The sequence below is a fragment of the Aphelocoma coerulescens genome, chromosome 14 (assembly GCF_041296385.1).
Source record: "Aphelocoma coerulescens isolate FSJ_1873_10779 chromosome 14, UR_Acoe_1.0, whole genome shotgun sequence".
Lineage (NCBI taxonomy): Eukaryota > Metazoa > Chordata > Aves > Passeriformes > Corvidae > Aphelocoma > Aphelocoma coerulescens.
The window spans coordinates 16,989,888-17,016,238 of record NC_091028.1 but is presented as its reverse complement, the minus strand read 5'-3'; the positions used below and the strand labels follow the sequence as shown (position 1 = coordinate 17,016,238).

The 26,351-nt window shown below is 41.0% G+C and overlaps 1 protein-coding gene across 4 annotated transcripts; it reads right to left on the bottom strand.

Annotated features, from left to right (window-relative positions):
• Positions 1 to 318: 318 nt before the first annotated feature.
• On the bottom strand, positions 319 to 25,035 carry PDXDC1 (pyridoxal dependent decarboxylase domain containing 1). Of its 4 annotated transcripts, none has more exons than XM_069029841.1 (23): positions 24,910 to 25,035; positions 18,946 to 19,019; positions 18,372 to 18,437; positions 17,127 to 17,210; positions 16,015 to 16,161; positions 15,290 to 15,479; positions 14,661 to 14,729; positions 14,079 to 14,157; positions 13,469 to 13,553; positions 12,564 to 12,612; positions 12,366 to 12,467; positions 12,075 to 12,200; positions 11,358 to 11,408; positions 10,381 to 10,444; positions 9,428 to 9,516; positions 8,642 to 8,747; positions 7,394 to 7,565; positions 6,631 to 6,749; positions 5,670 to 5,791; positions 3,711 to 3,803; positions 3,520 to 3,616; positions 2,255 to 2,359; positions 319 to 1,450 (listed from the first exon to the last, which is right to left on the bottom strand). In XM_069029841.1, the coding sequence occupies exons 2-23, from the start codon at positions 19,017 to 19,019 to the stop codon at positions 1,191 to 1,193; spliced, it is 2,349 nt and encodes a 782-aa protein (XP_068885942.1). In that variant the 5' UTR covers positions 24,910 to 25,035; the 3' UTR covers positions 319 to 1,190. The 4 variants fall into 4 exon arrangements, with proteins under 4 accessions (XP_068885942.1, XP_068885940.1, XP_068885943.1 ...); XM_069029839.1 differs by lacking the exon at positions 24,910 to 25,035 and adding an exon at positions 24,801 to 24,900; XM_069029842.1 differs by lacking the exon at positions 24,910 to 25,035 and adding an exon at positions 24,008 to 24,064.
• Positions 25,036 to 26,351: the final 1,316 nt, after the last annotated feature.

Below are 26,351 nucleotides of genomic sequence, written 5' to 3'. Positions count from 1 at the left end.
AAACTATAGTACTTGTATCCAGTTCTAGAGGGAGGGGAGGGTTTGTATCACCATCAGGTAACTTGGGGAAAGCAAGTGTTGCCAAAGATGGCTTTTCCACAAGAGGCTCTGAAAATTTGCAGTGAAGTGGTTAGGATGATTTGGGGGAAAATGCTTTTACACATTGGATTTGATTTATTTAAAGCTTTGCTTGTGCATTAAGTAGTCCCAGACACTCTGAAGTTGTGCTGTGTTGTAAATAACTTGAGTCTGTACAATTCCTACCATAGGTAAGTTACTGTTATTCAAAAAATAAGTGTTGAAACCATCACAAACATATTGGTTTTTCAAGCTTTACTACAACTGTCTTTAAAAATACACAACAGAAAGAACTCCAGTTACACTGCATGAACATGTTCAGTATTTGGTGTGTAAAGGCCATGCAAAGGAAAGTAACAGTGCCTTGTGCTCCTTCCCAGGGCAGGAGCAGGAAGCTGGCCAGGCATGCAGAGGCACTATTGCTTTCTAGAAGGCTGAAAACTCACTAACTCAGTCCTCACCATACCCAGGGCCATGGCTGGGGGGGTGAAGTGGTACAAGTGCAAGAACAAAGAGATGATGGTCCAGCGTTCCTTAGTGACTCCCATCCCTAGGGCACCTGTCCCTCCCCAGTGCCCCCACCCCATGGCACTTGGGCAAGGTATGGATGAGGTAACAGAAAAGAAGCAATACAGAACTAGAGTGGACTGCAGGAGATGTTTTGCAGGAGAGGCTAAACTGAATTTTAAATACTTAAAAGGTGAACAACTGGCAGTTGCTTGTTTTTTATAAAGTATAGTAACATAAAATAATTATAAAATTATTGGGTGCATGGCTGAGTGGTTAGTTAGCAACTGTTGTCATGCGTGGACTCCTGCAGGAAAGGTAACTGCCAAGTGTTTTTACAAACGTTCATGAGCACTTAATAAAGTTCACTACAGCTTTGGTGACACCAACATGGAGAGGATTAAAGTAACTGTAACAAGTGTACAATAAGACGAATCTCTGTCCCAGCGGAGGGAACGTGTATTTGTGCAAAATGCCAGTTAATAAGTTGCAGTAGTTATTACTGTACTGTGTGTGGCACTGTTCACATTTTCAATGCATCACTGCCACCTTGCCTTCCTGGGCAGGGGCTTCCTCGGCACAGTCTGAAATCCAGACTCTGGATTTTATCTTTGACTTGCTTGGTCCTCTACCTTGGTGCAGTCTGGTGGCAATTTGTCACTGTGAATGTCCTCAGTGTCTGTCTTTGCCTGTGCCACCTCCTTCTGCTCCTCTGCTTTTTCCATCTCCAAAGGTCCTTGCTCTTGGCCAGGGGAGAGAGTTGGGGGTCTCTGATCCATCTTATCCAGGTCATCACAGTGGCTGACGGAACTGGTCTCACTGAACCCATCAGAGCTTCTTAAAGACCTTTTGAAAGCTTTCTGACCTGTGAAGAGTTTGAAGCATAATGTACCCACGAAGGCAGCAAATACAGTGGTGTGCACAAGTTCAGTTTCCAAAGGAAGTACTGGAATTTTGTAACAGCAGAGAAGTAGATTTTGTTTGTGTGCTACTTTGGACCCTGAACATAGCCCCCACTCCCTTGAGTTATAGACAGGTCTGCAAAGTAATAGCACCTGTTACTGTATCCTGTGTATGCAGAGACAGATAAAACTGAGCTGAAGCCAAGCTGCCTGCACACAAACTGAAATGATTCCAAGTCAAAAAACTGCACTGAAAGTCATAGGCTGGAAGCCACCAGCCCAAAAGGTGAGTTAAAACTGGGGTTCCTGCCAGGCAAATCAGCATTAATTACTAATACAACTATGCAGAGAGTGCCATCAGTTTAACAGATCTTTACCTCAGAATGGATTCGGCCAAAGAATGTTTGGTAGCAAAAGAAATGCAGTTGCTGAAGTACATGGCTACATGTTATTATGCTTTTGTTTCAAATAAAACTTTTGGCTTGTTTACCTGCTCCTTTTTAAAGCTCAATAACCTCATAATATTCCAGAGGAAGATTCTAGACTTCATGGACAGTTGTCAGTTAATGGGATAACTTCCTGTGGTCCCAGGAAGAATGTGTGGGGAGAAGACAGCTTGGGGTAGTATGGCGTGCCATGTGTACATTAAGGTTTTTAAGGTGGTAGAAGATGAGCTCTAGTTCCAGATGTTATGAAAGATGGAAAATCATGTGGGTCTTCCTCTGACGGGGAAGTTTCAGAAACTAAACTCGGCCACAGAAACTTACCAGGAAGTCTTTGCTTTGCAAGGCTGGAAGTGGGAGTTGGTGGCGGAGTGGTGCCTGTTCCTTGGGCCTTTGATACATACATAGATTCTGTGGATTCCAGAGAGCCTGCAGGTTAAAAAAAAAAAGTTGACTAAAACTTACTTCTGAAACTGTAAACTGCCACATGGGGGTGATGCATTTCTGAGAACCCAGGGACTCAAGTGCTGAGACTTCAAAAGTGAATCATGTTTCCCTTCACACTCATTTCACAACACTGCTACACTCCATAGTCCCATTTCCTTCCTGCTCTGGGCATGTGACATCTTCCCAGCTGCAACCTGTGGAGTGGTGCACGTGGAAGGGGTATCCAGCCATGCAGGGTCAGCATTCCCAGAGGAATAGACTGTTTTCTGCTCTAAGAACCTGCCAGTTGGTGCATCCAGAGTCCGAAAGGCCCTGAGCACAGCAGGAAGCTTTCCCTGCAGGGTACAGACACAGTGGGCCACTGTCCTGGGTGTGACACACTCTGCCCAGGAATATTTATTCCTATGACTGCCACAGTATTTTTACAGTGAAAGTTTATAATTTCAGGAAGTATTATGTCAGTACATTGGTCTCACTGATGTAAAAGCTTATAGGCTTCCTACATCCCCAGACAAACTACAAATCTGAGAGTAAAACAAGAGTCTTTCACATTGTACCATTCCATTTACTACTGTTTCCCACACAGCCCAGTTGATGCCAGTCCCCAGCTGGCTTTAACATGTCCTCCAATTGCTGGACGTGCAGTTTAGCACACAGACCAGCACTTATCAGGATGGCAGCAGCCAGGCAACATCCCAAATCAGGATTCCAGGCAGACAGCCTCTTCAGATGCACAGTGGAACACGAGTGCCCCGAAGCACTGGAGAGGATACACATGCACTCGTGAAGAGCAGTGTGCCAAGGCCAAGCTACCCCCAGCTCACGTATTTACAACCTCCAAACTCCTCTAGCATATGCAGCCAGAGGTCACAGCAATGATTCCTCTATTAATAAATGCCCATGTCTATCATGGCTTTTTTTAACATGATTCAACATGCAAGAACAAAACGTAAACTGTACAAGAGAGAGTAGAAGACTCTTATTGGGCATTACAGAAATAGTGCAAAGCATGTTCTTATACATCCTGAGAGTGATTATGTCACTCGTGATCAAACCAGTACAGGAACTGTGCTGCAGGTTCAGTACCGAACTGAACAGTCCCAATGCCAGCATGACATGGCTGCAGGTGCCCTGAGCCCTACCTGCTGTCAAATTAAATGTCCTTCCCTTGGGCGAGGCTTGGAAGGGAGAAAACCAGTTCAGCACAGAGCCCACCACAGGGATCTGTCGCAGCAGCCCCTGCAAGGCACAATCCAACACTGGCTGGTGAGAAGAGTCCCCCAGGGGGACAAGTTACCTCAAGGTACCACAGGGCCGGTGTTTGTGGCCTCACCTCTTCCAGCAGTCGTTCTTCATTTGCTTTCTGAAGTTGGAGCTGTGCTTCCTGTATCCCTTTTCTAACAACTTCAGTCATGTTTTCCAACAGCTAATAAAATCCAGAAATAAGGACATGTATTATTTGGACTTGAAATTGTCTTTTTAGTTCAGGTTTTCAGGATGGAGACAGGGTAGTCAGATATTTTTCTAATTTAAGACAGTATGTGACAATCGCTATTTCACTATGACTATAAATTAAAGAATGTACATGCTGACTGCAAGATTTTTAACACATAAACCCAGAGAAAATAATGTAATTTTATACAGGAATGGTATTTTTTTTTTTACACTTAGAAATGAGCCTGTGACCCAAATTCTTTGAAGACCTGCTTAGTATATAAATGTTCCTCAGATGAATGTCTGGGAAGAATGTATAGAGTACATTTTGGTTCCTAGAAGCACCAAGGACTTATATCAGCCTCACAGTAACAAGGTACGTGTCAGCCTGTAGGTTCACGTTGTTTTTCTGCTCTCATAAACAGCTGCCACTGATCCCTGTGGCAGCCCAGGCCAGCTGTGTTCTATGCTGCAAAGGGCAGGCAGGGGCAAGGAATAAACCCAAGAAGCTACATCTTTCTTTGTGCAAGACAACTGCCAATTTCCATGTATTAATGTTGGTTTTAATATTGCACAAGGACATGCACTTCCTCCAAAATGCCAAATGTCAGCTAATAAAAGGACAAAGAGGAAGCCGCCCCTGTTCCCTGGGGGAGAGACCAGCCAGGAACTGACTCCCAGGGCAGCTCAATACCCCTGGTACTCCCTGGCTAGAGGAAGGAGGGCAGTGGGGTGGAATTCAGAGTATCAGGAAGAACCACTGTGTTTTCTGGCCCAGTGGAGGTGTTTATCTTCAACTTTGGTCCTGCCTTTCAGTGCCTTTAGTGCATGTCCTCAGGGCAGGCTGGACTGATGTGGGTTTTTTCTTCCCTCTTGTACCAACCCTCCTCATCTGAGTGGGGCAAGGGGCATTCACAGATGGGTTCTGCTTCCCAGCTTTGGATCAAATGATGAAGATCCACAGGTTTACTGCAGCTGGTTCCAAGGACTGCACCTTTCTGAGTCTTCCACTACTCTGCTCCTTCAGGATCCGAGGGGCCCCTATCCAACATTCAGTTCCAACCTCTCCACTACAACAGTTAAAAAACTGAAGGTGCTCTAACGGCAAAGCATTCCTCATGTCACCCTCCACGCAGAACAGGGAGTCAAGAGTGGGCAAGAAGCCACTGCTAGAAAAAAATCTCACTGCATATTCCCATGAGCAGGAGTAGGCAAAGGATTTCTGAAGTTCTATTTATTTTTGAGATGATAAAATTAAATGCCCAACACTAGCAGAATGAAGGGACAGATGTAATGTAGGTCACTTAAGAATTCAGTTTTAGAGAACATCTGGAGAACTCTATTCAGGTAAATGCTTTGAGAAATAGGAGTTGCATCATCAGCTTTATTACTTCAACTTTATTACTTCAATGTAATTTGTAATTTCTGGGTTTAAGACACCAATTTAAAGTTTTTCACACATCTTAGAGCATAATCTTATCTTAAAGATGGTATATAAAGAATCTCAATCCCACCACATCTAGCAGTGAAGAGAAACACCAGCTCACAATCAACCTACACTTTCACTTTTGTTTTTTGACAGCTTAAAATTTGAGTAATAAAATGAGGCTATTTCAGTACTACTAAAGTTTTTCATTAGAACTGCACACAGGACCATGAACACAAATCCAGACATCCTCACAATATCACAATCCATAATTCTCCACAAATAGACACAGATTATTCCTTCCACAGTAATTAAAACTGTTGTGGGCAAGCACAACTTCTACATTCACAATGAACAAAACCATGTCCTGAAGCCAATATGAAAAGGGAGAAAAAAAGGTGCTTCAATGTTTTGTGAGTTATTAATACATACTCTTGAATTTTCTTCAATTTCTCTGCCTGTTGCTGCAATAGTTTCAACCAACTCTGACACATCCAGATCCTCTGTGACCATGCCAATGTAAACACAGTTCTTCTGCCCTCCGAATTCTGGACCTGGGGACACAGGAAGAGTCAGGTCTTTGTGGTGAACAAATGTGCAATCCTGCAATGACTGCAGAGCTCATGAATCTGGAAATCCCAGTACACACTCCCCACTCCAGTACCTAAGGGCAGGATCTGTGTGGGTACAAATTATGCAGGCCAAGAAAGTTCAGTTCTGGGGGTTTTCAAAGACAGAAAACATAACCTGAGCAAGAAAAACAGTGGATATTTTATACAGTCAAGGAGTTGTATAATAAATACCAGTGTTGAATATGCTTTAAACTCCTTAACTCTGCCATTTACAGGTTATTTGGTTCCACAACCACAGGGCAATTAATTTCTGACAGCTGATCAGAAAAAGATCAGAGTTCTGAATACTGAATTAATACTGTTTCAGCTATCATGTGGCGCTGTGTAAATGTGAAAATGTTGCTAATTGTCACAAAAGTCATCTAAAGCATTTAATCGAGCCACAGAGAGCAGTGAAACCATCACTGCCAGTGGGTTTGGAATGAGATCTGCTTTCCACTAGATCCAGCACTACTTGAGAAGGCTCAGTTTACACAGAGGAATCCTGCAGCTTATATTCTTTCTGACAAGGAAACCCTTCTTGGTCTAGTTGCCCATACATCAGTTTTCACAAGGATTTCTGAGAACAGTGCACCTTGCTCACCTAGTGAACACTCCCCAGCTGAAACAGAGGGGAGGAGGAAACAGTTACAGGTGTTCCTTCTGCAGCAACCACATAGGCAGCAGCTCATTCTGCATTATAATGACCTGTCAAATCATTCTAACACAGCTAGGAGATTGACTATTAGCTTGAACAGAAGTTCTTTAAATACTGCAGTTACCCAAAGAAAAAGTGAGATCCGACTCCAGTTCATTTAACTTTTTCAGAAGTTCTGTATTGATTTTTTCTAGTTCTTTTTCTTGTTTATCATCATTCTTCCCATCACAGTGATGGTTGTACCTTCAAACCAAGCCAAGAGATAGTAATTTCACTTTACAGTACATACAGAAGCACCTACACATTTAGTATGTTTCTACAAATTCCTGTATTTTACAAACAAAAAACCTCAGAACATTACAGCTCCTACCAGCAAGTTTATGGGCATTTGGCACTGGGGATTTTGGAGTGGGCCGAGCTTGCTGCTGCAAACTCAACACAATAGATTTCTAGTTGCTATATTGATTATACTTGAACTGTTTTGACTATACAGAATCCTTCCCAGAGGACTGTATCAAAGGATCAGAACACAGACTTGGAGGGTTTACTGAAGTCTATTCAGCATATCAGTGAGTGCCATTATACATAAAAATATAACTTATGCTTGGCTAGAGACAGTGAGATGCACTTGCTCATTACATATCCCACACATACACACACAGCCTTCCAATGTTACAACTGGTGCCCAAAACAGCTCTTCAGCTTTTCTTTAAGAAATAATCAAAGAAAACAACTTTATAAAGGCAATTTTCTAAAAAGCTTTCACTGGGGTGCAAAGCCAGATAACAATCAGGAAATGAAACATCCAAATCACCACTGAAGAGACCACGTAGTCCTGTCTGGTCAAGCACAGTCTTTGCAAATACAGCATGAAGAAAATAATTTACCTCACAACACCTAATCCTGGCCAGCCAAGATCTTCAATATACAACAGGCCAACTGTTCTTCTCACTTCTTGCTCAAATTCCTCTCTCAGCTGCAGTGTGCTTGTCAACACCGGTATCTTCATTTTTAAGCAGTCTACCAATTGATCAATGTCTTGTATTTCAGTTCCTAAAACTACAGAGCAGAAGTGTTAGTGTGCAGCAAATGTGATGGATGTGACACAGATGTCTGAATTAAGTAATTTGTAAAGGAGCCACTCTGCAAGTTAATGACAATTTACAGATAGTATTAAATATCTTGTTCTATATAAGTAGGTTTTTGGTTCAGTTATCTATGCACTGATACATCAAAATGAAAGGAAGTAAGTATTTTAAAAAAACATAATAAAAAGGATTTTCTCGTGTTACAAACAAATAAGGATATGTTACAATACCCTTTTACATTACATCAGTAGCTAGCATTACAAAAACCTACTAACATCCTTTTCCCATAGCCCAGCTGCTCATGAATTAGCTTCCATGCTGGTTTAAAACAAAACATCACAGCATCACCAAGTAATTTTATTCTAAAATCTGCTGTTCTGTGTACACCAGGACCTTCTCATGTGAATGTCAGCTGTTCTACAGCCTAAGCCCCTCACCCCACACAAGCCAACAGGAAACACTACACCCCCTGAGCCCTGCACACTGCTCTGTGCATCTGCAGAGTCAGAACTAAGAGTAAAACACTGCGGGCTTAAACAGGAAATTTAAGACACTTTCCAAAACACAGATTTTTTTTTTTTTATAAACACCCCCCCCCACCATAATTATAGAAAACCCTAGAGGCTTAGTAAATAATTATTCTAGCTAAGTATCTGTATTTTGAATACAAATACCACTGCAGTGTTGAAACACCTGTGTAGAAAGGTCAGGCATCTGGTGTTCAGCAGCTTAGAGAAGGAATTTAAGTGCTTTTCCTAATTAACTGCTTTTCCTAATGAGTTTATAAAGTAACCAGGAAGTCTTTCTCTGCAGAGGTAATGAGGCAATGTCACCCATAACAGCAGGGCCCCCACTAATGTACCCAGTGCTGAGGTACAGCAGAATGATAAAGCTGAGGTGGTTTTGGTTTGTTTATAAGAAAATCCTCCCCACAGGAGGATATTCTGAGGAGCTTCTTAAGCACACCTGCTTTCACCCCAGGAAATTGTTGTACCATTCCATAGCAAAGCCCAGCCTGTACAAGGGGCTGACTGGAGTGAATGTTACCTGCAGAAGTCATCAGGGGGCTGAAGCGCACGCAGGTGCCTTCATCCTCCAGCTCTACCACATCGACTCCACTGGCAGGAACCAGCTGTGCCAGCTGCTCTCCCAGCTGCAGGGACAAGGCACAGTTAGGGAACTGGACAGAGCGTGGCTCTTGCAGGCCCTGCCTCAGGCTCTGCCACAGCTCAGGGAACAACATGTACACAGTTTTCTCTCAAAATCAGCTCTTGCACCAAAATACTTCACCCTGCGGGTGAGACAACTGAGTTTGACAGCTGCTTAAAATCATGAAAATTCAGGATAAGCTGCAAGTGTTATGAGTCAGAATTTTCTGCAAAATTGCCACTGCCATTAGGTGTGCCATGATTACTGCACAATGGAGCCAAACCAGCCATATGCTCAGCTCTGCCAGCACAGGCTTCTAGAATTAACTCAAGAGCTGGAAAAGGCAGCTGTCTGTTCAAGAATACAGTGGCATTGGAAATAGAGCATTTGGCTGATTTAAAAGAATTCTAGTTCTCACATATTCCCACTAGACCAGGGGAAAAAACAACAGCTTAAGATTCAGGAATGATTTCAGTAGTAATAATGTGTAAAATGATCAGAAATGTGAAAGCAACTTTGCTTCAGAGCAAATTAATCTTTTAAATAGCCATAAGTTTTGCAAAAGAAATCGGATCAAGAATATTTTTCAAAATACTCTAACAAAGGGTTTATAGCTCCTGATGACCCCCTGAACCATTCCACTGTCACTTCTCTTTCCCTAAAGAGAAAAGCATCCATTCTTACCCACTGATTGAAGGTGTCATAAATGTGCCTTTCGTTGCTTATTATGGGGTGCTGAATAGTTGAGGCTTGTGCAGCATGTGAGGTCTGATCTGAATCCAAAGACACAAGAATCACAGAAGTGGATTTTTATTTACTTAATTAAACAAAAGGCAACCTAAAATTTAGATAAAAGACAATTACATTTCCTAGATAATATAGCACATCTACACCATGTACTGAGCCTGGAGAAGATGAACATGGATGTTTTTGTAAAGGCATGTTGAACACGATAAATACTAGAAGTAAAACAGAGTTGAATGTAACAGCTTAAAAAAAACCAAACCAACCAACAAAAAACCCCCAAAAAACCCCAAAACCAGTAAAATAATTCTGAGTTTTAAGGTTAAAATGCCCCAATGGAAATACAACCAGTATTTTCCCAAAGCAAAATCCTGTCACAGTAGGCTGCAATACTTAATACCTGTGACAGCATTTCCCGAGCAGTTCCTAACGTGTTCTGCTGCTTTTAAAATTATTGCAACAGTAACCGTAATCAGTAAACCACAGTAACAGTGGTGCTTGCCACTAGCTACAAAATGTTTGAAAGGAACAGAAAACCTAAACAAAGTCTCTCCCCACCAGTACACTCAAACCCAGCCTGCAGCTTGTAAGAGACTTCCAGCATCTGCTCTCAATATGATCAAAATCATATGCAAATCTTCTCACTCAAGAAGGCAGAAAATTACTTGTTATGAAAATTTAAAACACTGCAGTCTGTCTAAAAAAAGAAGCTATCACGTGTATGATTTGTCACAGATTATGACCAGCATTCACCACCTTTTTAAAAGCACTTTACACAAGTGAACTGCACTATATCACATTTATCCCAAATTCATTTGGTGACTTACTAGTTTAAAATACTGTATAGAGAGGGTTTTTTTTCCTTGTTGTTTGGTTTTAAATAACTCACATACCTCTATTTGAATATTCCTGGAAAAACTTGAAAACCACCACTGGTGAACTCAGTTCATCTTCAACCTTCAAAAGAAAAAAAAATATTTTCCCCTGTTTTTTTAAAGATTTAACACCATGTATAATTCCTCACACTGCTAAGCAAAGCTTTAGCTCTCTTGGAAATCACCCCAGAATCACTGGGAAACATCAAGAAAGTTCCAGCAGGAAAAAAAGGATTATAATTGATCCTGCTTTGGATCAGTTTGGAGAAACAGACTGGGCTACTTCTGGAGACAATCTGAAGCTACATTCACAATCCTAAAAACGCAGGATTTATTTACGTTGAAAGGTAAGTGATACAGTAACTTGAACTCCCAAGGCCATTAATACTCTACAGCTTACTCAGCAAACTGACTAAATTTTCTATACATCAAATATCAACTAAAATTCAGGGGTGGGGGTCAGCAAGTAAAATCATCAAACCCTGTTGGACAGGACATCTCACAGAAACTGAATTTGGAATGAACAGATTAGCTGTAATTTCTAAGCCTATTTCTGGTGTAAAAACTTCAGCTGGGATAATTTTTGTGTACAATTTCACAGGGTTCACAATATGATCTCTACAGCAGGGTAAGATGCAGCCAGAATATATTAGAGACACTTATGGAAACTGGTTTCATAGATGTATTACTGAGCAAATCCGTGTTCTAAATGCAATTAAATCAAGCTCTGAACACAACTTCTGGATGCTCTTCTGCACTCCCCTGGGTTCAGGAGTACAGAACAATGGAACAAACACAATCCAGAGGTCACACACAACCAAGCCATGAGATTTCACTGAACACCAGAACTTAATTAGAAAGATCCCGAGTGTCTTCAAAACAACGACTATGATTTAAGAAATATTTTAAAATAATTTATTCTAGTCAAAGTTATTTTTATCATTTAACAGGCAGAAACTAAGATAGACAACCAAAATATTAGAAGTAGACTGTACCGAAGTTTTAATGAAATCCAGGTTTTTCAAGTTTTCCAGCAGCCTTTGACTCTAGAAGACCAGAGCAGGAGAACAAATGGAGGAGAGAAATACACAGTTTTAGAAGTGGAAAATTATTCTGACAAACATGAAACAGCCACTGCCACAAAATCTTAAAGACTAATGATACTGACACTCTTTTAGGTCTTTCACGCCAGTAGCTTCTGTACCTTTAAGAAATAATACTTTGCATATAAGCACTGCATTTTGTAACTAACACATTATTATTGGACCTTAACTTTTACTAAAGTAAGGATTCCAAACATAGTGCACTTGTACCTCAAGAAATGTTTTGAAGTCCTTTTTACTAAATGTAATTCACTATTACTTAAATCAATACGATGCCAAGTAGGATAGGAAAATAAAGTCTCTCTGAAGAGCTTTCAAGAAAAAATAGTTAAGAGAAGTGACAAAAAAGGAAGTGATTATGTTACTTCACTGTCTAGGAAGAACAAAGACTTTTTTTTTCTCATTTATAAAAAAAAAAAACCAATCCAATAGTAAAAGCACATCCCTCCCTCAAACACTTTCCTGTGCCTTCATCATGTGTGTGACAATATGAACCAATGTTATACTGCCAACAACTGCAGTATTTTAGTTGAGCCTTCTGCAGCACATCACAATAACCAGAAAGATCTGTCAAGAGCTGTCATAAATCACTGCTGAGCTGTTGCTCACCAGTTGTGAGGCGTGTTTTATCCTCTTCACAATGCCATCGTGGCCCAGGTACTGCAAGGAGAGCCATAGGGGTAGGGCACGGAGCTTCTCCACGGGCTGGTTCGATGTTAGCCCCGCTGCCAAGGACTGAGGAGGAAACCAAACAGACCACTGTTAACCTCTCCTCAGTGCTGCCACTTTTGCCAGCTTTGGAAATTATACTTTAGATGCTTATAAAGAACATGGCAGCACACTGTGATCAGAATCAAAATTCCAGGATCGTGAGAATGGTGAGTGGGAAGCTGAACATACCAAGGATGGATCCTCGTGTCTGTAGAGTGTCACTGCAGGCACTGCTGGGAGTCCCAGCCAGGAACCCAGAGTCAGAGTCATGCTGTCACATTTTGTAGCAGCCTGAAGTTTATTACAATAAGCAGAATATAAGCCATATCTATTTTGATTAACCTTACACAAGCACACTATTAAGTTTCTAGATACAGTGAAACATACCAGTACAGAAGAGGAGACATAACCCAAAGCCAAAGTTGCCAGATTCACACTGGAAAAAAGAAGAGAGTTTAGCATATATTAAATATGTATTAAGAGACAGCATTTTAATCTGCAGTTTAAATATTTCATATGGATGTATAAAGGGAGGTAATTTTTTGTTCATATATTTTTCATTAACAACGCAGGAGATGTTGCTGCTTGTTATTCCGAGATTGAAAACCCAAAAGTAAAAAATCTACTTTGATCTAAAAATTTTCAGTCCAACCTTTGGTGAAATCATCACCCAAGGTCCTATCCATAATTAAGCATCAATTTGGTATCAGAAATAAGTAGTACGCAAATACAGCTATTCTACAAAATACCAGGAGAAACAGTCTCTATTTCAGGCTCAAAAAATATAATCTTAGAGCACTGGAGTCTTCACTGACATTCCAAGTTCTTGGAATTTCTTTTACTCTTGGTTTAACTCCCCTCCCAGTCCTCCTGCCCACTGCTCTTGCTGCAGCCTTTTGACAACCTTAACTGAAGTGTCATTTCATTCTCCCTTCTCATTCTCAATAACCTCTGTATAATGTCCTTCCTGACTTAGGTCTTTTTAGGCCTCCCTGGCCTAGAAGGTCTTTTTATACATATTTCAAGCTCTTCAAAGCAAGGGCAGATAAGATTACCATCTGAATAAAAGTAATCACTAATATGTGCTGAAATTACCTCTCCAATTAATTCTTCCCGGGTATGTAAATCAATTTGTATCTCACAATAACAAAATTATAACCATATAAAATGCTTCCTATGACAAAACTAAAGTTGGCTGTATGGCTCTCTGTGAGCTGTCAAATTAGATGGTGTCTATTAATCAGCCTTTTAAATGAATGCAGCTATAGAGAAATAAGTCTCCAGTTCCATACCCTTCCACATGAAGCCACATCTTGTACTGCTCACAGAGCTCCTTCAGCCGGCCCAGCTTGTCCGTGTGCCCGGCACCTGGAGTCCCTGGGTTGAACAGGAAAAAGGCGGTGACAAAGGATCAGCCTGCAAACCAAGGTTCTATAAAATGACCCTCTAGTACTGATTAACATCTCAGATAATTTTCCAGGTCCCAAGCAAGTAACAGTAACCTCCGTCATTTGTACTTAAAGCAAATTTTGTACATGTGTTTAATTAACTAGAAGAAAAATATCATTTTTCAAGCTAAAGTTGATGGCATATCCATCAAAAAATTCTGAAGTGTTAATGTGAAACTGATTTTTAACAGGAGATGTGCGGTCACTAAAATAAGTTATAGTCATATTAATATATCAACTGACATAAGCAGAACTGTAACAGTACAATCCAAATTTAAATCAGTTAAATAAAATCCCCTCTGGACAGGTAATTATTGTGTGGTCATTAAGATATTTCCTGATATTTCTTGATATGCAACCACTGAGCTATTTAGGAAAATACATATATATATTTTTTAATTGTATTCATGAAATAGCATGGGGGTTATTGTGATGGTTTACCCACAGCACTTACCAGCATTGGCCACAAGCAACAAAGGCAGTTTTCCAGACTCAACATCATCTTTAATCACTCTGTCCAACAAAGCAACATCCTGGTATCAGTAAGAAAACAATATGTTTGTCAAACACTGAATTGTTTCTGCTGAACTGGGAAAATGCATTGAGATTGAAAGTGAACAGCATTCTGAAGTTCTGAAAGGAAACACTCTCAATGGCTTTGTTTGTGGCTTGTGGTTTCTTCTTCTCAAAGGCAAAATAATCTGAAGGCCAAATAAAGTATTTGTGAAAAATAAAACACAAATACATCACATAATTTGTGAAAGTACTCCAACTCCTCCTATTCTAGAAATATTGCACTAAAAAGCACTTTACTTAAAAGCCATTAAAATATTTTGCAAATGACAAGACAAAGATACAAGCTGCTTTTAGAAAGTTTCCATGTTTGAGTTGTACAGCTTTAACACAGAAGACTTAAAGGTTGAAAAAGTAAATATATTAACAGCCTTTCCTAACAAGATACTTGATATTCATTTAATGAGGCTTAAAAACCAACCAACCAAAACACAGAAAGAGCTCTTAGGGTAGACAAACTTACCATTTGGTGCTGAGATCCAAACATAGTGTTACAGGGCACACGGCACATGCAGGAAAGGGGCAACCCTAGCTGCAACAGAAATTATGGAATTTCAATTGAGAAATATTCATTTCATGTGTTCACAGAAATACAGAGCAACACAAAAACCAGTATGACAATAGAAACCTCAATATTACATTACAAATTAAGTTTTCTGCTAAAACTTATAATCAAATTAATAGAGAAAAAGCACAGGACAAATTGTGTATGTTTGGGCTCAGGTCTATTTCACATGACCAACAGCTTATTTAAAGCACAATGCAATCTAGAAACAATCACAGATTTTTAAAGAAGTTAGCACACAGGATCCTTTCACTGGAAATATTCAGAAAACTTCTCTTCTTCCCACTGTATCACTGCTGCAAAACACAGTCTGTAGATAAAAACTCAAAGTATTTTTCTCAGACAAATGGTTTTATTTTAAATGTAGGGTCCACTACAGCTGAGGTTATGCCCAGTATGGATTCTGCTTCCTTTGCTGTTATTTCCACCATGAGGAAAAATAAGTTGTCAAAATCACCAAAGCTATGCAAGCAATATGAAGTCAGGTAGGTTCTAGTTGCAGCTAAAACCCCCCTGACTGACTTTACCTGATTGCAGAGAGCTTGGCCCAGGCCTGTTCTGGCTGCAGAACTAATGTATATGACAGGCTGCTTAGCGTAGAGCACATTAAATCCCTCAAGTGTATAATCTTCATAGCGGGTGTGAATCACAAGTCGACAGATTTTTAGGAGACCTTCACGATCATCTTCATGATAATAGGCTGATCCATTTTCATACCTGCAAGAAAAGCCAAGTAAATATGATCAACAAAACCATCAGTCAGTTTAGGGACTAAAATAACACTGAGCAGCAAAGGAGCTTGCCAGAGGGTGGAGAAGATAATAAAAACACTTCTATTTTCCCAGGTTAAAGCAGATTAAAAGAACACATTAATGAGACAGGCTGAGATTAACAATGAGAGAAGCCTAGTATGTATTTTCATTTAGATTCAGAGTAAGAAAGAAAAAACATGTGGGTTCCTTTAAGACTGTCTTTAGAGAGTTCAAAACCTTGCTTACTGAGAGTGGAGCATGGGAGGAAACACACAAAAGGCTTCATTCTGGTTTTAACACAGATGTAAATTCTGGACTGCTAATTTTAAAGACAATGTAACCTGACATTCTTTCGGCTGGGTTAAGGTTGTGTTTCAGACCATCCAAGTATTTGTAAATTTGTGGGACAGTGGTTTCTTTTATTGACATCCTCAGAGCAGTCACATCCATTTTTAAACATTATCATTACCTTGTCACACAAGTTACTCCCAGGGACTCACCTGAAAAGCCTGCAGAGCCAGAGAGTAGTGTCAGAGAGGATCCTTGTTGTAAGTTTTCTCAGTCTTTCCCTGTCCAGCACAGATATGTAAGCTGCCAAACTATGTCCCAGTAGAGCCATGTGACCCTGTTCACCAACATTTTGAAGCCTGCAAGCCAGAAGAGAGAAACAGCCGACCAAATACAAGTCACAGACATTACAGTAATATAGGGTTTGGGGGTTTTTAATGTAGAGTGACAGAATTGGTTGACATGCAACTTAAATATTTAGCAGAGAGAAGTGCAGTATATCACAGCCACCCTCCTGTCATTGTGTATGACACACTAAGGTGCCAGTGCAGACAAGAGCACTTCCCTTTGCCCAGCTGCTCACAGGAACAGCTCTTGCTTTTGAACCAGCCAACATGAGCTGGAACTAAGCACTTTACCTGCTCTGGGACTTGAAAGTACGTTAAACTCTCCTATGCACAGAAAACTCAGGACACTTACTATTTTTAGAGGCAGAGCTTTTTTTTGACTTTTTTTTTTTGTTGGTTGGTTGGTTGGTTTGGGGCTTTTCTTCTGTTTTTTTGTTGTTGTTGTTGTTGTTGGTTTTGTTTGGATTTTTAAAAAATCTTGAACATGCTTTTTGAATGTTAGTTTTCAATAATCTTCTGCAGATCAGTTAGTACTATTTCCATTTTGCAGAAAAATGGAAACAAATTTTATTTCCTTTAATTTTAAAGTCTACAGAGATACAAAATAAAAATCTATTGGTATTCAAAGCTTTAAGACTTTCTGACTTAAAACAACTTTCAGGAAGTGGAAAAAAAATGAGCTGTCACATCAAAAACAATTCCCTTATATACCTCAATTTAATAATTAGTAATAAAAGCTTTGTAATTTTAAGAAAGCCAAGCCTCATGCACTATTCTGCTTCACTATACAATGTAAGGTGCCTTTAAAAAGTTACCTGGTTGCACAATATTTTACACTTTAAAATATATACTAAAATATAGAGAGAAATTATATATACTGAAACATACATAGAACTTAAAATTAAGTAAGTTCTATAGTGATCAGAATATAACAAAATCAGGTGTCTTCCAAATACAGTACCTGATACTGGCCTTACCTGTAGGACTGTGAAGTTTCCTCTTCCTCCTCTCCATGCATTAGGTTCTGAACTAACTGAAGTATGCTCACCATATCCTGGCCACTGGGAGGGGAAACAAAACCACATTAAAAAGACACAAACAGGTAAATACCAGCATCTAAAAGAAGCCATCTGGGACACTGCACTTTTACTGAATGCTGAGTACAGCAACAAAAATGGTTCTCAAAAAAACTGATCAGAAAGATGAGGATGCTGAATCAATTCAAAAATCTACTTGCTTATAGTAGGAGACTCAGAAAAACAAATCTATTGATACCTGAAAATTTGGTCTGAAAAGCCTGACTTGCCAACATTGAATTCTTACTGCTACCCAGCCAACTAAGGTAGCAGCTAAGGATCCATATCTTGCTTCATGTGAAGCAGCTTCAGCTCATAACTCAGCACATCTCTTAAACTATTCCCTACAAATCTCAGTTTCTGGCAGACACAAGCTATGTTAGACTTCTGACATGAGACAACATGGTAAAACTGGAAAGGATCCACAACACCTCAACTTTTATTACTCCAACTAAAATTTACAGTAGTGTAGGAACTTATATTGACTGTTGAAATTGCTTTTTATTCACAGAAAAGATAATTCAGTGTCTCCACTCAAAAACAGGGTTAGTTTCTGCATAGCAGAGACTTAAATAACTTTTGCAGTATTTTCTGAAGTGCTAGCCTGAGCTCCTGCAGGATCTCCTCCCACAGAGGACACAACCAATTTAAATCTTAGCTTTCAGGTGCAATGGTCTTACCTGCCTGATGCACAAGAGCTCTGTTTAATTTCTAAAGACAGCTGCACTGAAAAGGTGAGAGGTTTCTGGGTTTGGGATTTTTTTTGTTTGTTTCTTTACTGTTTTCTACCTTATCAGTCTCAATTATTTTTTTTTTTAATCTGGGTACTTTTTTCCAACAGAAATTTGTTTACTTTGAGTCTCAATCACCACTGTAGGCAACAATACTTCATCAGATTACATGAATTCAAAATTTCAGTCACCAAGGACAAGTAATCTCTTTTTCTCCTTTCTACATGAGAATGAAAATAGTTGGTATGATTATAGTATTACTTTTTTTCTCCCCTATGTGAGTATGGGAAAAAGTTTATTATGATGCCTGGAAAATGTTAATATTTCCATTAATACAAGTTGCTTGGAAGACAAACATGCTATGTGTAGTTTAAGATTTTGAAAAGAGCAATATCTAAAAACTGTTGCTGCCTACCTGCCTTGGAGTGGTCCAGGAATATCCTTCCGTGCATATTTCTTTTCATTTTCCTCCTCTGCTTTCCTAAGTTAAAGACACAAAATAAACTCTGTATTTAGTTTGTGTTCTGTCACATCAAGTACATAATTGACTTTGACTTGCAGAAATACATACTGACATGTATCTATTTCACTAACAGGTTCAGGAATAAACCAGATGAGACCAACACAAAAGTTTAGTTCAGACTGAATTAAAACATTCCCAAGTTGTTTGGGTTTTTCAGTTCCTTAAGAGAAAGCTTAGAGAAGAACCTCATATATACAGGAATTAAAAATTACTTGCACTGCAATATCCTAACTCTGAAAAACAGACTTGTTGGACTTGTTTTGAGTATTAGGCAGCATGCATAAAAATGCATACATTTACTTTAAAAACCCATTCATTTGAGAAATAAAGGTGATTTGTATAGGTGTAAGCTTCAGAATGACAATATGACTTTAAACTACCAGGAAAATGAGGGTTTTTTCGACTTAATGTCAGTGACACAAATAATCCCCCCCCCAGCACAAACAGCTGTATCCTTTGCACACACCTCTGATTGTCTTCCAGCATCTTCATTGCTTCATTCAGATTCTTCCCCATTTCTGCTAGAGTAGGGTCCACCATCTTTTAGGAAAAAGATAGCAACTTTCAAGAAAAGATCAAAAACCACTTATCTTACTACTGTCTCTACAATCTAATAAATCCTAGAAGAGGCTAAAAAGTCAAAATTTTGCACCTAGAAACACAAGAAAGTATCCTTTGAGACTGCCCTAGAAAAGAGAAATAAAATGGCACCATTCCCTGCCATTTCCCCAATAGACTTTTACAATAGTAGTTTTCAAAACAGATGAGAAAACATCTAACCCAAATACTCTTGTAAATCTATTTTTTTCCTATTTCTGGTATCTTTAAACCAGTTTTTAATTTTAACTTATTGGAGAAATTTCCTATATGTAGACAAAAGAGTAAAGCTGACCTGTGGCAGGAGACAGGCTGACATGCAGCTGTTGCAGCAATTACCCTTCAGCAGCTACAGCTCTCCAGCTGCACAGAACAGGCCACTCACTGCTGTAACCACAGATATTGCCAGGATGGAAGTGTTTAAAAACCATGGAACTTTTTTGCCCTGAACCAATGACAAGCTCAAAGTATTTCCCAAAGAACTGCTCTGGCTTTGAAGAAGTGTCATTCATAAACTTTAACCCAAGAGGCCTGGCAGAAGTTTGTGACACTGACACAAGACACCTGGACAGGAACATTTATCCATTTAAGGATTAGATGCCTTTTGAAGCTTCCAGAGAATGTGGAGGTGTCATCAGGCAGAGCCTGATTTACCTATATTTGAAAAATAAATATACCCCAATGTGATGGTAGAAGGCAACACCACTGCTAAGCTCCATCACATCAGACAGCAAACCCCCCTGAGATATTCAGGTAACCCCGTGACAGAGTTTCTTCTCCCTATCTCTGCATAAATTCAACACCAAGCCACCACCCACATACCAAAGACTCTGGTGGTTACCCCTGCAGGCTGCTGCTAAGGTTTGGGGGGCAGGGGGAGGGACAGGGGTTGTTTAAAGAAAAAAATCCCACAGGCAAATGCATTCACTCAGGCAGATGCAGACACAAAAACAAATTTAATCACAGAAGGTAGCGGGATTCATTTACATGAGGATTTTACACTATTTTCATCTGGAGGACTGATCAAGAAAGGAAAAAACAAATTAAGTTGAGAGTTACCATATGTTCAAAGACTGATTTTAACCAAATATTTTGAGATTTAACTCACATTATAGAAAGTGGTAGGTGGCTGAAAGAATCAGTAGCCAGGCACGGGCACAGTGATCAGACCAAGACTAACAATTCTCTACTCTGTGGCTTTGGAAGTGGCCAGTAACAAATGTTTGGGGGAAGAACAAAACAACAGAGCAAGTACTGAGTAATATTTTCCCATCAAAACTGCCAGAATTCAGCAATAAATGGGTTTTTACACTTTTACACTGACTTGTACAACATCAACTGGATATGAGGGCCACAACTTGATTAAGCACTGAGTGACAAAGTAGTACAAATACAAAAATTTCAAGACCTCATCACAGAGATTAAAAAAACCCCCAACACACACTGCAAGCATTCAATACTTAGAAGAAAACAGATATAACCAAAGAAAAAATATAAATTCGATCTTTGGCAATATGTCCACACATTTTGAGTGGTTTCCAGAGTTGTACCACGTCAAAGAAACTCTAGAAAGAAACTTCTAGAAAGAAGTTGGGGGAAAAAAAAAATCAGTTTTGCTCCTGCAAGCCCTTGAGGGAGTAAATGATTGGACTAATCTACTGATTGTGACTATCTCACATAATTTAATTCAGGCTGCCATTAAACATCATCAGTGGCTGGGAGGCAGTTACTTGTTTGAACCTTCCTTAGCATCACATGCAATTATTCAAACAGATGTGTTGTAGATGAGGACTTGAAATGTAGAGGCATTACAGAAAGGGCTCTGAGCTGCTTTTGTTTGCTACTTACAAAATTCACCTGCTGAAATGACATCAGATGTTAAAAACTGCACATCCCTACCTTGTGACTCATCCTGTCTCTTACTAATAATTACACGCATGAAACCCTTCTGCCAATAAGCTGGCAGAGTAACTACATAAAATACAGCTTCAAAACTCCTAAGTTACACTAAGCTCCAAAAAATGCTATGAAATCCACAAAGTCTTTGAATTCTGATATGGGCTGAATTGGAAAATTAATCCCTTCTGATTTTTTCCAGTTGCTAAGTGGCTATGCAGCAACTTATTTTCTCCTCTGAATTATGGAAGGAGAAAAAACTCACCTTTAACTGCTGCATGCTGAACTTTATATATGCTCCTCCTCTGCTCACATTAGTAAGGACATGGAGGTGGGAAGCAGGAGACTGCTTATTTTAAGCAGCAAGAAAAATAGGTGTGGCAAAGTTGCAGCAACAAACCATTTAGTTAAGAAAGGTTTCTGAACACACTTTAATAACAAGAGCAGTAATAACCAGAGTTTTTCATGGTCTTGAACTGTTTTTGAAAATGACTTGGGGAGGAGTTCTTGAACACTCCCTCCTGAACCACAGGACAACACATGTGTTTAGGAGGTTAAAGCAGCTGCAGGAAGTTTCTGCACTCAATCTTTTCCCTGGATCACAGGCAGCCTTTGACCAGGGGAGTTACAGGACATGCAAATCCTTCCAACCTCTAAGGAGGCACCAGCCATGGCTTTTTCCTTCTAGGTGTCCATTCAGCATCCCAACACCTCCTGCCTCCTTCAGCCCCTCAAAGACCCTGATATACCTCAGCCTGCTTTGTCTTTTATCATTCATTGCCTTCAAAATGTATTAATCCAACTCCCTAAGGTTATCCTGCAATAGCTTTGATTAGTAGTCACTTCCCTATTCTGTAGCTAATCTGTTACTATTTTATTAAGCACTTTGAACTGTGTACTGTTTATGACTTTATAGGCAGGATGTCACACCTTGGAGTCACTTGGAAACTGGGGAGAGGATAAGGGGCCATTTTCCAGCTGTGATAAGACTGAACATTAATTGCAAATTCAGAAGGAAGAACATTGCTTCATATGCCAATGTTTTACAATATTGATTTTGCATGTCTGTAGGCTGTACTCCTAATGAAATAAAGGGATGAATTTTAAGCAGTTTACATAAACTAATGTTGTGCAAAGCAACTCACAGGTGTAGCTCTTTCCCTATTTCATGAGAGCTCATTTTCCCACTATGTTATTTTAACTGCCTGAAAAGAAAGTTTTACCATCAAAACCCAAAACCTCTTCTCAACAGTAAATTAATCTCAAACGGTATCAGTATTCTTCAGCCAAAAGAATATTGTGTTTATTCTCCAGGGTAAGAAGAGTTTAAGATAACAAAAAAAAGCAGACACTTCACAACTGTTTGGCTTGAATAAAAATGGCACTGTGTCACCACAAGGCTTCTGCTCATAGGTATTTGCTCTTTTAATCTTTATTATTCCCCTGACATGCACCAGGACTTGCATGCAGCTCAACTGCCATGAGTTTTCTGTAAACTTACCAGGATGTCATGGTAAATTGCACAGTAACAAAAGACAAGAGTCACAGGCTGAGCAAGAAACCAAAACAGTTTTTTTCATGTTTAGGGAAAATACTGCTGTAGAGACAGCAAGAAGTTACAAGGAAAGAATTTACACTATTTTACCACTGACAAAGTCACCTAACTTGAAATGTTAAAATCTTTCAGAAGATTGGTCACTTTTATCAAAATCTAAATGGGGGGAAAAAAAATAGAATAGTTCTGGTTAAGGCAAACTCCTGAAATCTAACACAGGCTTCCAGAATTAGTTAAATAAGTTCAGCCCAACAAAAGATTTCTGAATTTCAGATAAAATTAACTGCAATTATATCACTTATGACACACAATATTAATACCTTAAAAATAATGCAAAAAAAAAAATCTGCTGAAACAAAGTTAATTGGCAAAATCAAGCCAAGAGGTTTTTGGTGTGCACACTTGTGTGTCAGACTCTACAATGGTTTTCCTTGAAGTTCTACTGTGCAATGTTTTCAATTCTCAGGAAGTTTCTCATCTGCTAAAAAAAAAATCTTTTTCCATTTGCAAGATCCTAATGATGGCAGTCACTCAATGTCACTGCATTACAGCTCATCAGGTGATTGTACCAAAATAGTTATGAAAAATACAAAGTTGCAACAAATGTTACTACAAGTTAAAATGTATTTATCACTGGCATCCTGATAAGCTACATGTATAAATACATGGCAAGGAGAGAATCCATGGTTCAAATAAAAGACAGTCTCAGATCTATTATCATAATGCTTAAATAAGCATAAGATTAGTGAACAGACATTCTCTGCAAAGAAATGTATCCCAGATTGGAGGAATTTCAAATATATTTGGGGAGAAGACTTCTGACAAAGCATGCTCAAGACTAAGTAAAATGCAAATTGTACAGATCTACCACAATCTTAACCAAAGACTACTCCAGGAGGGCACTTACTGCTAAATATCTAGAAGACCATAATTGCATTACAGCATTTCATTATACAGAGAACTACAGCTTTTATCACACACGTGGAAAAAATGATAAACAAGAGACAAAGTAAAACAAATTATAACTCTTGACACGTATCTATCTGCATATTTGGAAAAATCAGACATGCAAGTTTTTGCAGACCATTATAGACGATTCCTTACAGCAAGAATAATCAAAACATGGGACTTTTTAAAGGTATTTCATTCTCACAGTGTGCTTATTGCTTCTTATGACAAACTAGTCAAGCAAAGCTTTTAAGAACTTGGTCAGTACTACACTACTTGCTCTGTACTAATGCACCTTCTTTAAATAACCACATATCATACTATTACTCTCTTTCACTCCAGTTCATAGAGACCTCACTCCAAGCTATTCCAGTAAATTTTACTTATATAACTGAAACTTTTCATAACAAGCAGGAGTCACTTCTGTCAGCACAAGTAAAGAACTTAAGCTTTTAAACACTAACAAATACTCTGTAACAGTGTATTCTTCATGAAATTTGTAATAAATATATCAAACTTTTTTGCCACTAACCAATTAGCCACGTCAGAAGGATACTTCCTGAATTTCCCAGCCATCTTACTGGAGCACATCCCACTCAAATTTCGCTGGACCATCCCAAAGATCACATAAAACCGAGCATGCTGGATATAGTAAATGACGCAAGGAGGGGCGTGTGCATTCAAAGCCTTAAGCACACAAAGTACTCGTTATTCCAGAGGCACACTGTCCCCACAGCAAGAGAGCGACGGGGACAAGCTCCGGGAGCGGCAGGACCCTCGGGCAGGTGCCGGCCCCAGCACAGGTGCGGAGCAGCCTCTGCCGAGTGAGACTGACTCACTGTGACAGAGGAAAACAGGCTCTGTCCGGCACTCACGGCATTACAGAGCCAATATTTGCTTTGTACAGTGCATTGGGCAGAAAAGCCCAGGCCAGCAAACGCCTCCACTTCAATTTTTAAAAATGGGTAATATAATCATTTATTTAGTAACATTTCCTCTCCTATCCTGCTGAAGGCTAACGCTCACAGGAAATAACCTCCATCTTTTTCTTTTTAACAAAACAAAAAACGCGTTCCTAAAGCATTTCCTTATAGTTATCCTGCCTAGTTCCAGATCCGGGACACGGATGCCAGTCACACCGGCGGCTGCGGGGGCCGAGGGGGACACGCCCGGGGGATTCACTGGTGCCCCAAAGCTCCAGGAGGCAAAGCCGCCTCAGCCCCGAGACCAGCGCCGTGCCCCGAGCCCCGGCCGCCGCCGGCCCGCGCCCTTCCCCGCCCGCTGCTCGCCGCGCCGCCCCGGCCCCGCGGCGCTGCCCCGCAGACCTTCTCGAGCGAGCCGTCCATGGCCACGGGCCCGGCGACGCCACCTCGGCCGCTCCACGCTGGCAGCGCTGACGGGGCCGCGCGGGGCGGGCCGCGCTCGCGCGCTCACCTGGGCAACGGGCCCGCCCACCGCCGCGCGCACCACCGCGCCGCGCCGGCGAGGGGGTGCGCGGCGACCAAACTGCGCAAGGCGCAGCGAGGCCGGGGCCGATCCTTCGCTCCGCGCACCGCCTGAGGCCGCTCCCCCCCGCGCCGGCTGCTGGAACAGTCCCGGCGAGAAGCCGGGTCGGTACTGCACAGATATCGGCGCATGCGCAGGGAGCGCGGCCTGGGCGGCGATTGGCGGCCGCTCCGGAGCGGAGCTGCGGGGCGAGAGGGGGATGCTGGTTCGAGTACCCGCGGCGGCGGGTCGTGGCAAGCCGGCCTCCGGGAGGGCTCTGCGTGGCTCCAGGCTTCCCGAGTTTCTCGGTTGTCACCCCGCTGTCGTGTACGGGGGCACCAAAGCCTTTCCTCCGCGCACGAGTCCCGCGCCGGAACGCTTCACAACCTTGGCGGAGAGCACGCACCTGCCCGCGGGTTCCCGTCCGACAAGCAGCCCCCGAACACCCAAACCTGGGCTTTTTCTGAGCTTTATTTCTGTTCTTCCAAGCCGCAGTTACTTTTCGGTACATATTCCTCTTCCTATTAGTGCTATTGTTGTTATTTAATAGCACCACTTGCAGATGGCGCTGTTTTGTGCAGGGATGTGTTGGGATGAGGAGCTGAAAAGGGCGGGCCCTGGGCCCTGACGCAGCGTGTCTGCCAAGCACTGGGCAGCGCGCTCTACACTCTTAACTAAAATTTACTTAACTCTACAAGGCGTCCATGCCTATTTATAGTTGTTCATGGAAGAATTCATGGTAGTTTCAAAGGCATTAATCCAGGTCACAGAGCGAACTACCACCTCCTGCCTGGAGATGGTTCCCTCAGTCAAGCCTGAGCCCATTGCCAGGAGCAAGGGGAAGATCCTGGCGGATCCTGGCAGATGCGCTCCTTTCCTTCCGTGGCCAAGGGGGCTGTCTTGCAGGACAAGAGCCACCCTCGGTGTCACCCCACAACGTGGGCTTCGAGTCCGCTTTGTGGCACTGGTTCTGCATGTACAAAGCTGTGTACGCAAGTCTCTTCAATCACCTCACATCACCTGTGGCTTTCTCCTCAAGTTGTCTCAGCAGCAGAGGGCAAAGCAGAGGAACCCCACGGCTGCTGCTCAGCAGGTGTGCATCGGCCCTGCTCAGTCTGCAAAACAAGGGCAAAACTGAAAAGAAAAAGCCATAACCTACTCGTAAGCAGGCAAAAAGGAGATGATTTTTAAAAGATAATAAGGAAACAGTGCCTAGTTTTCACTTGTTTCTCAATAGCTGCAGCACTAATGCACAGTGACCCCATGGTACTACTTAGACCAAACCCCAGGCGACATAATCACATCTTCGGGCTGAATGCACAGGCGCTATAGAGGCGAGCCCACGAGCTGGCGCCCAGCTGCCCTGCCATAAACCGCGGGTCATCCATCAC

Bases quoted from the DNA above. Each gene is read 5' to 3' on its own strand.
- PDXDC1 (XM_069029839.1), bottom strand. From the start codon at position 24,821: ATGGACGGCTCGCTCGAGAAG. The intron at 10,445-11,357 runs GTACAGTCTACT...TTTCTTTTGAAG, and splicing joins TGGATTTCATTAAAACTTCG to GTTGAAGATGAACTGAGTTC. The intron at 7,566-8,641 runs GTAACATTCACT...TCTGCTCTGTAG, and splicing joins CCCCCTGATGACTTCTGCAG to TTTTAGGAACTGAAATACAA.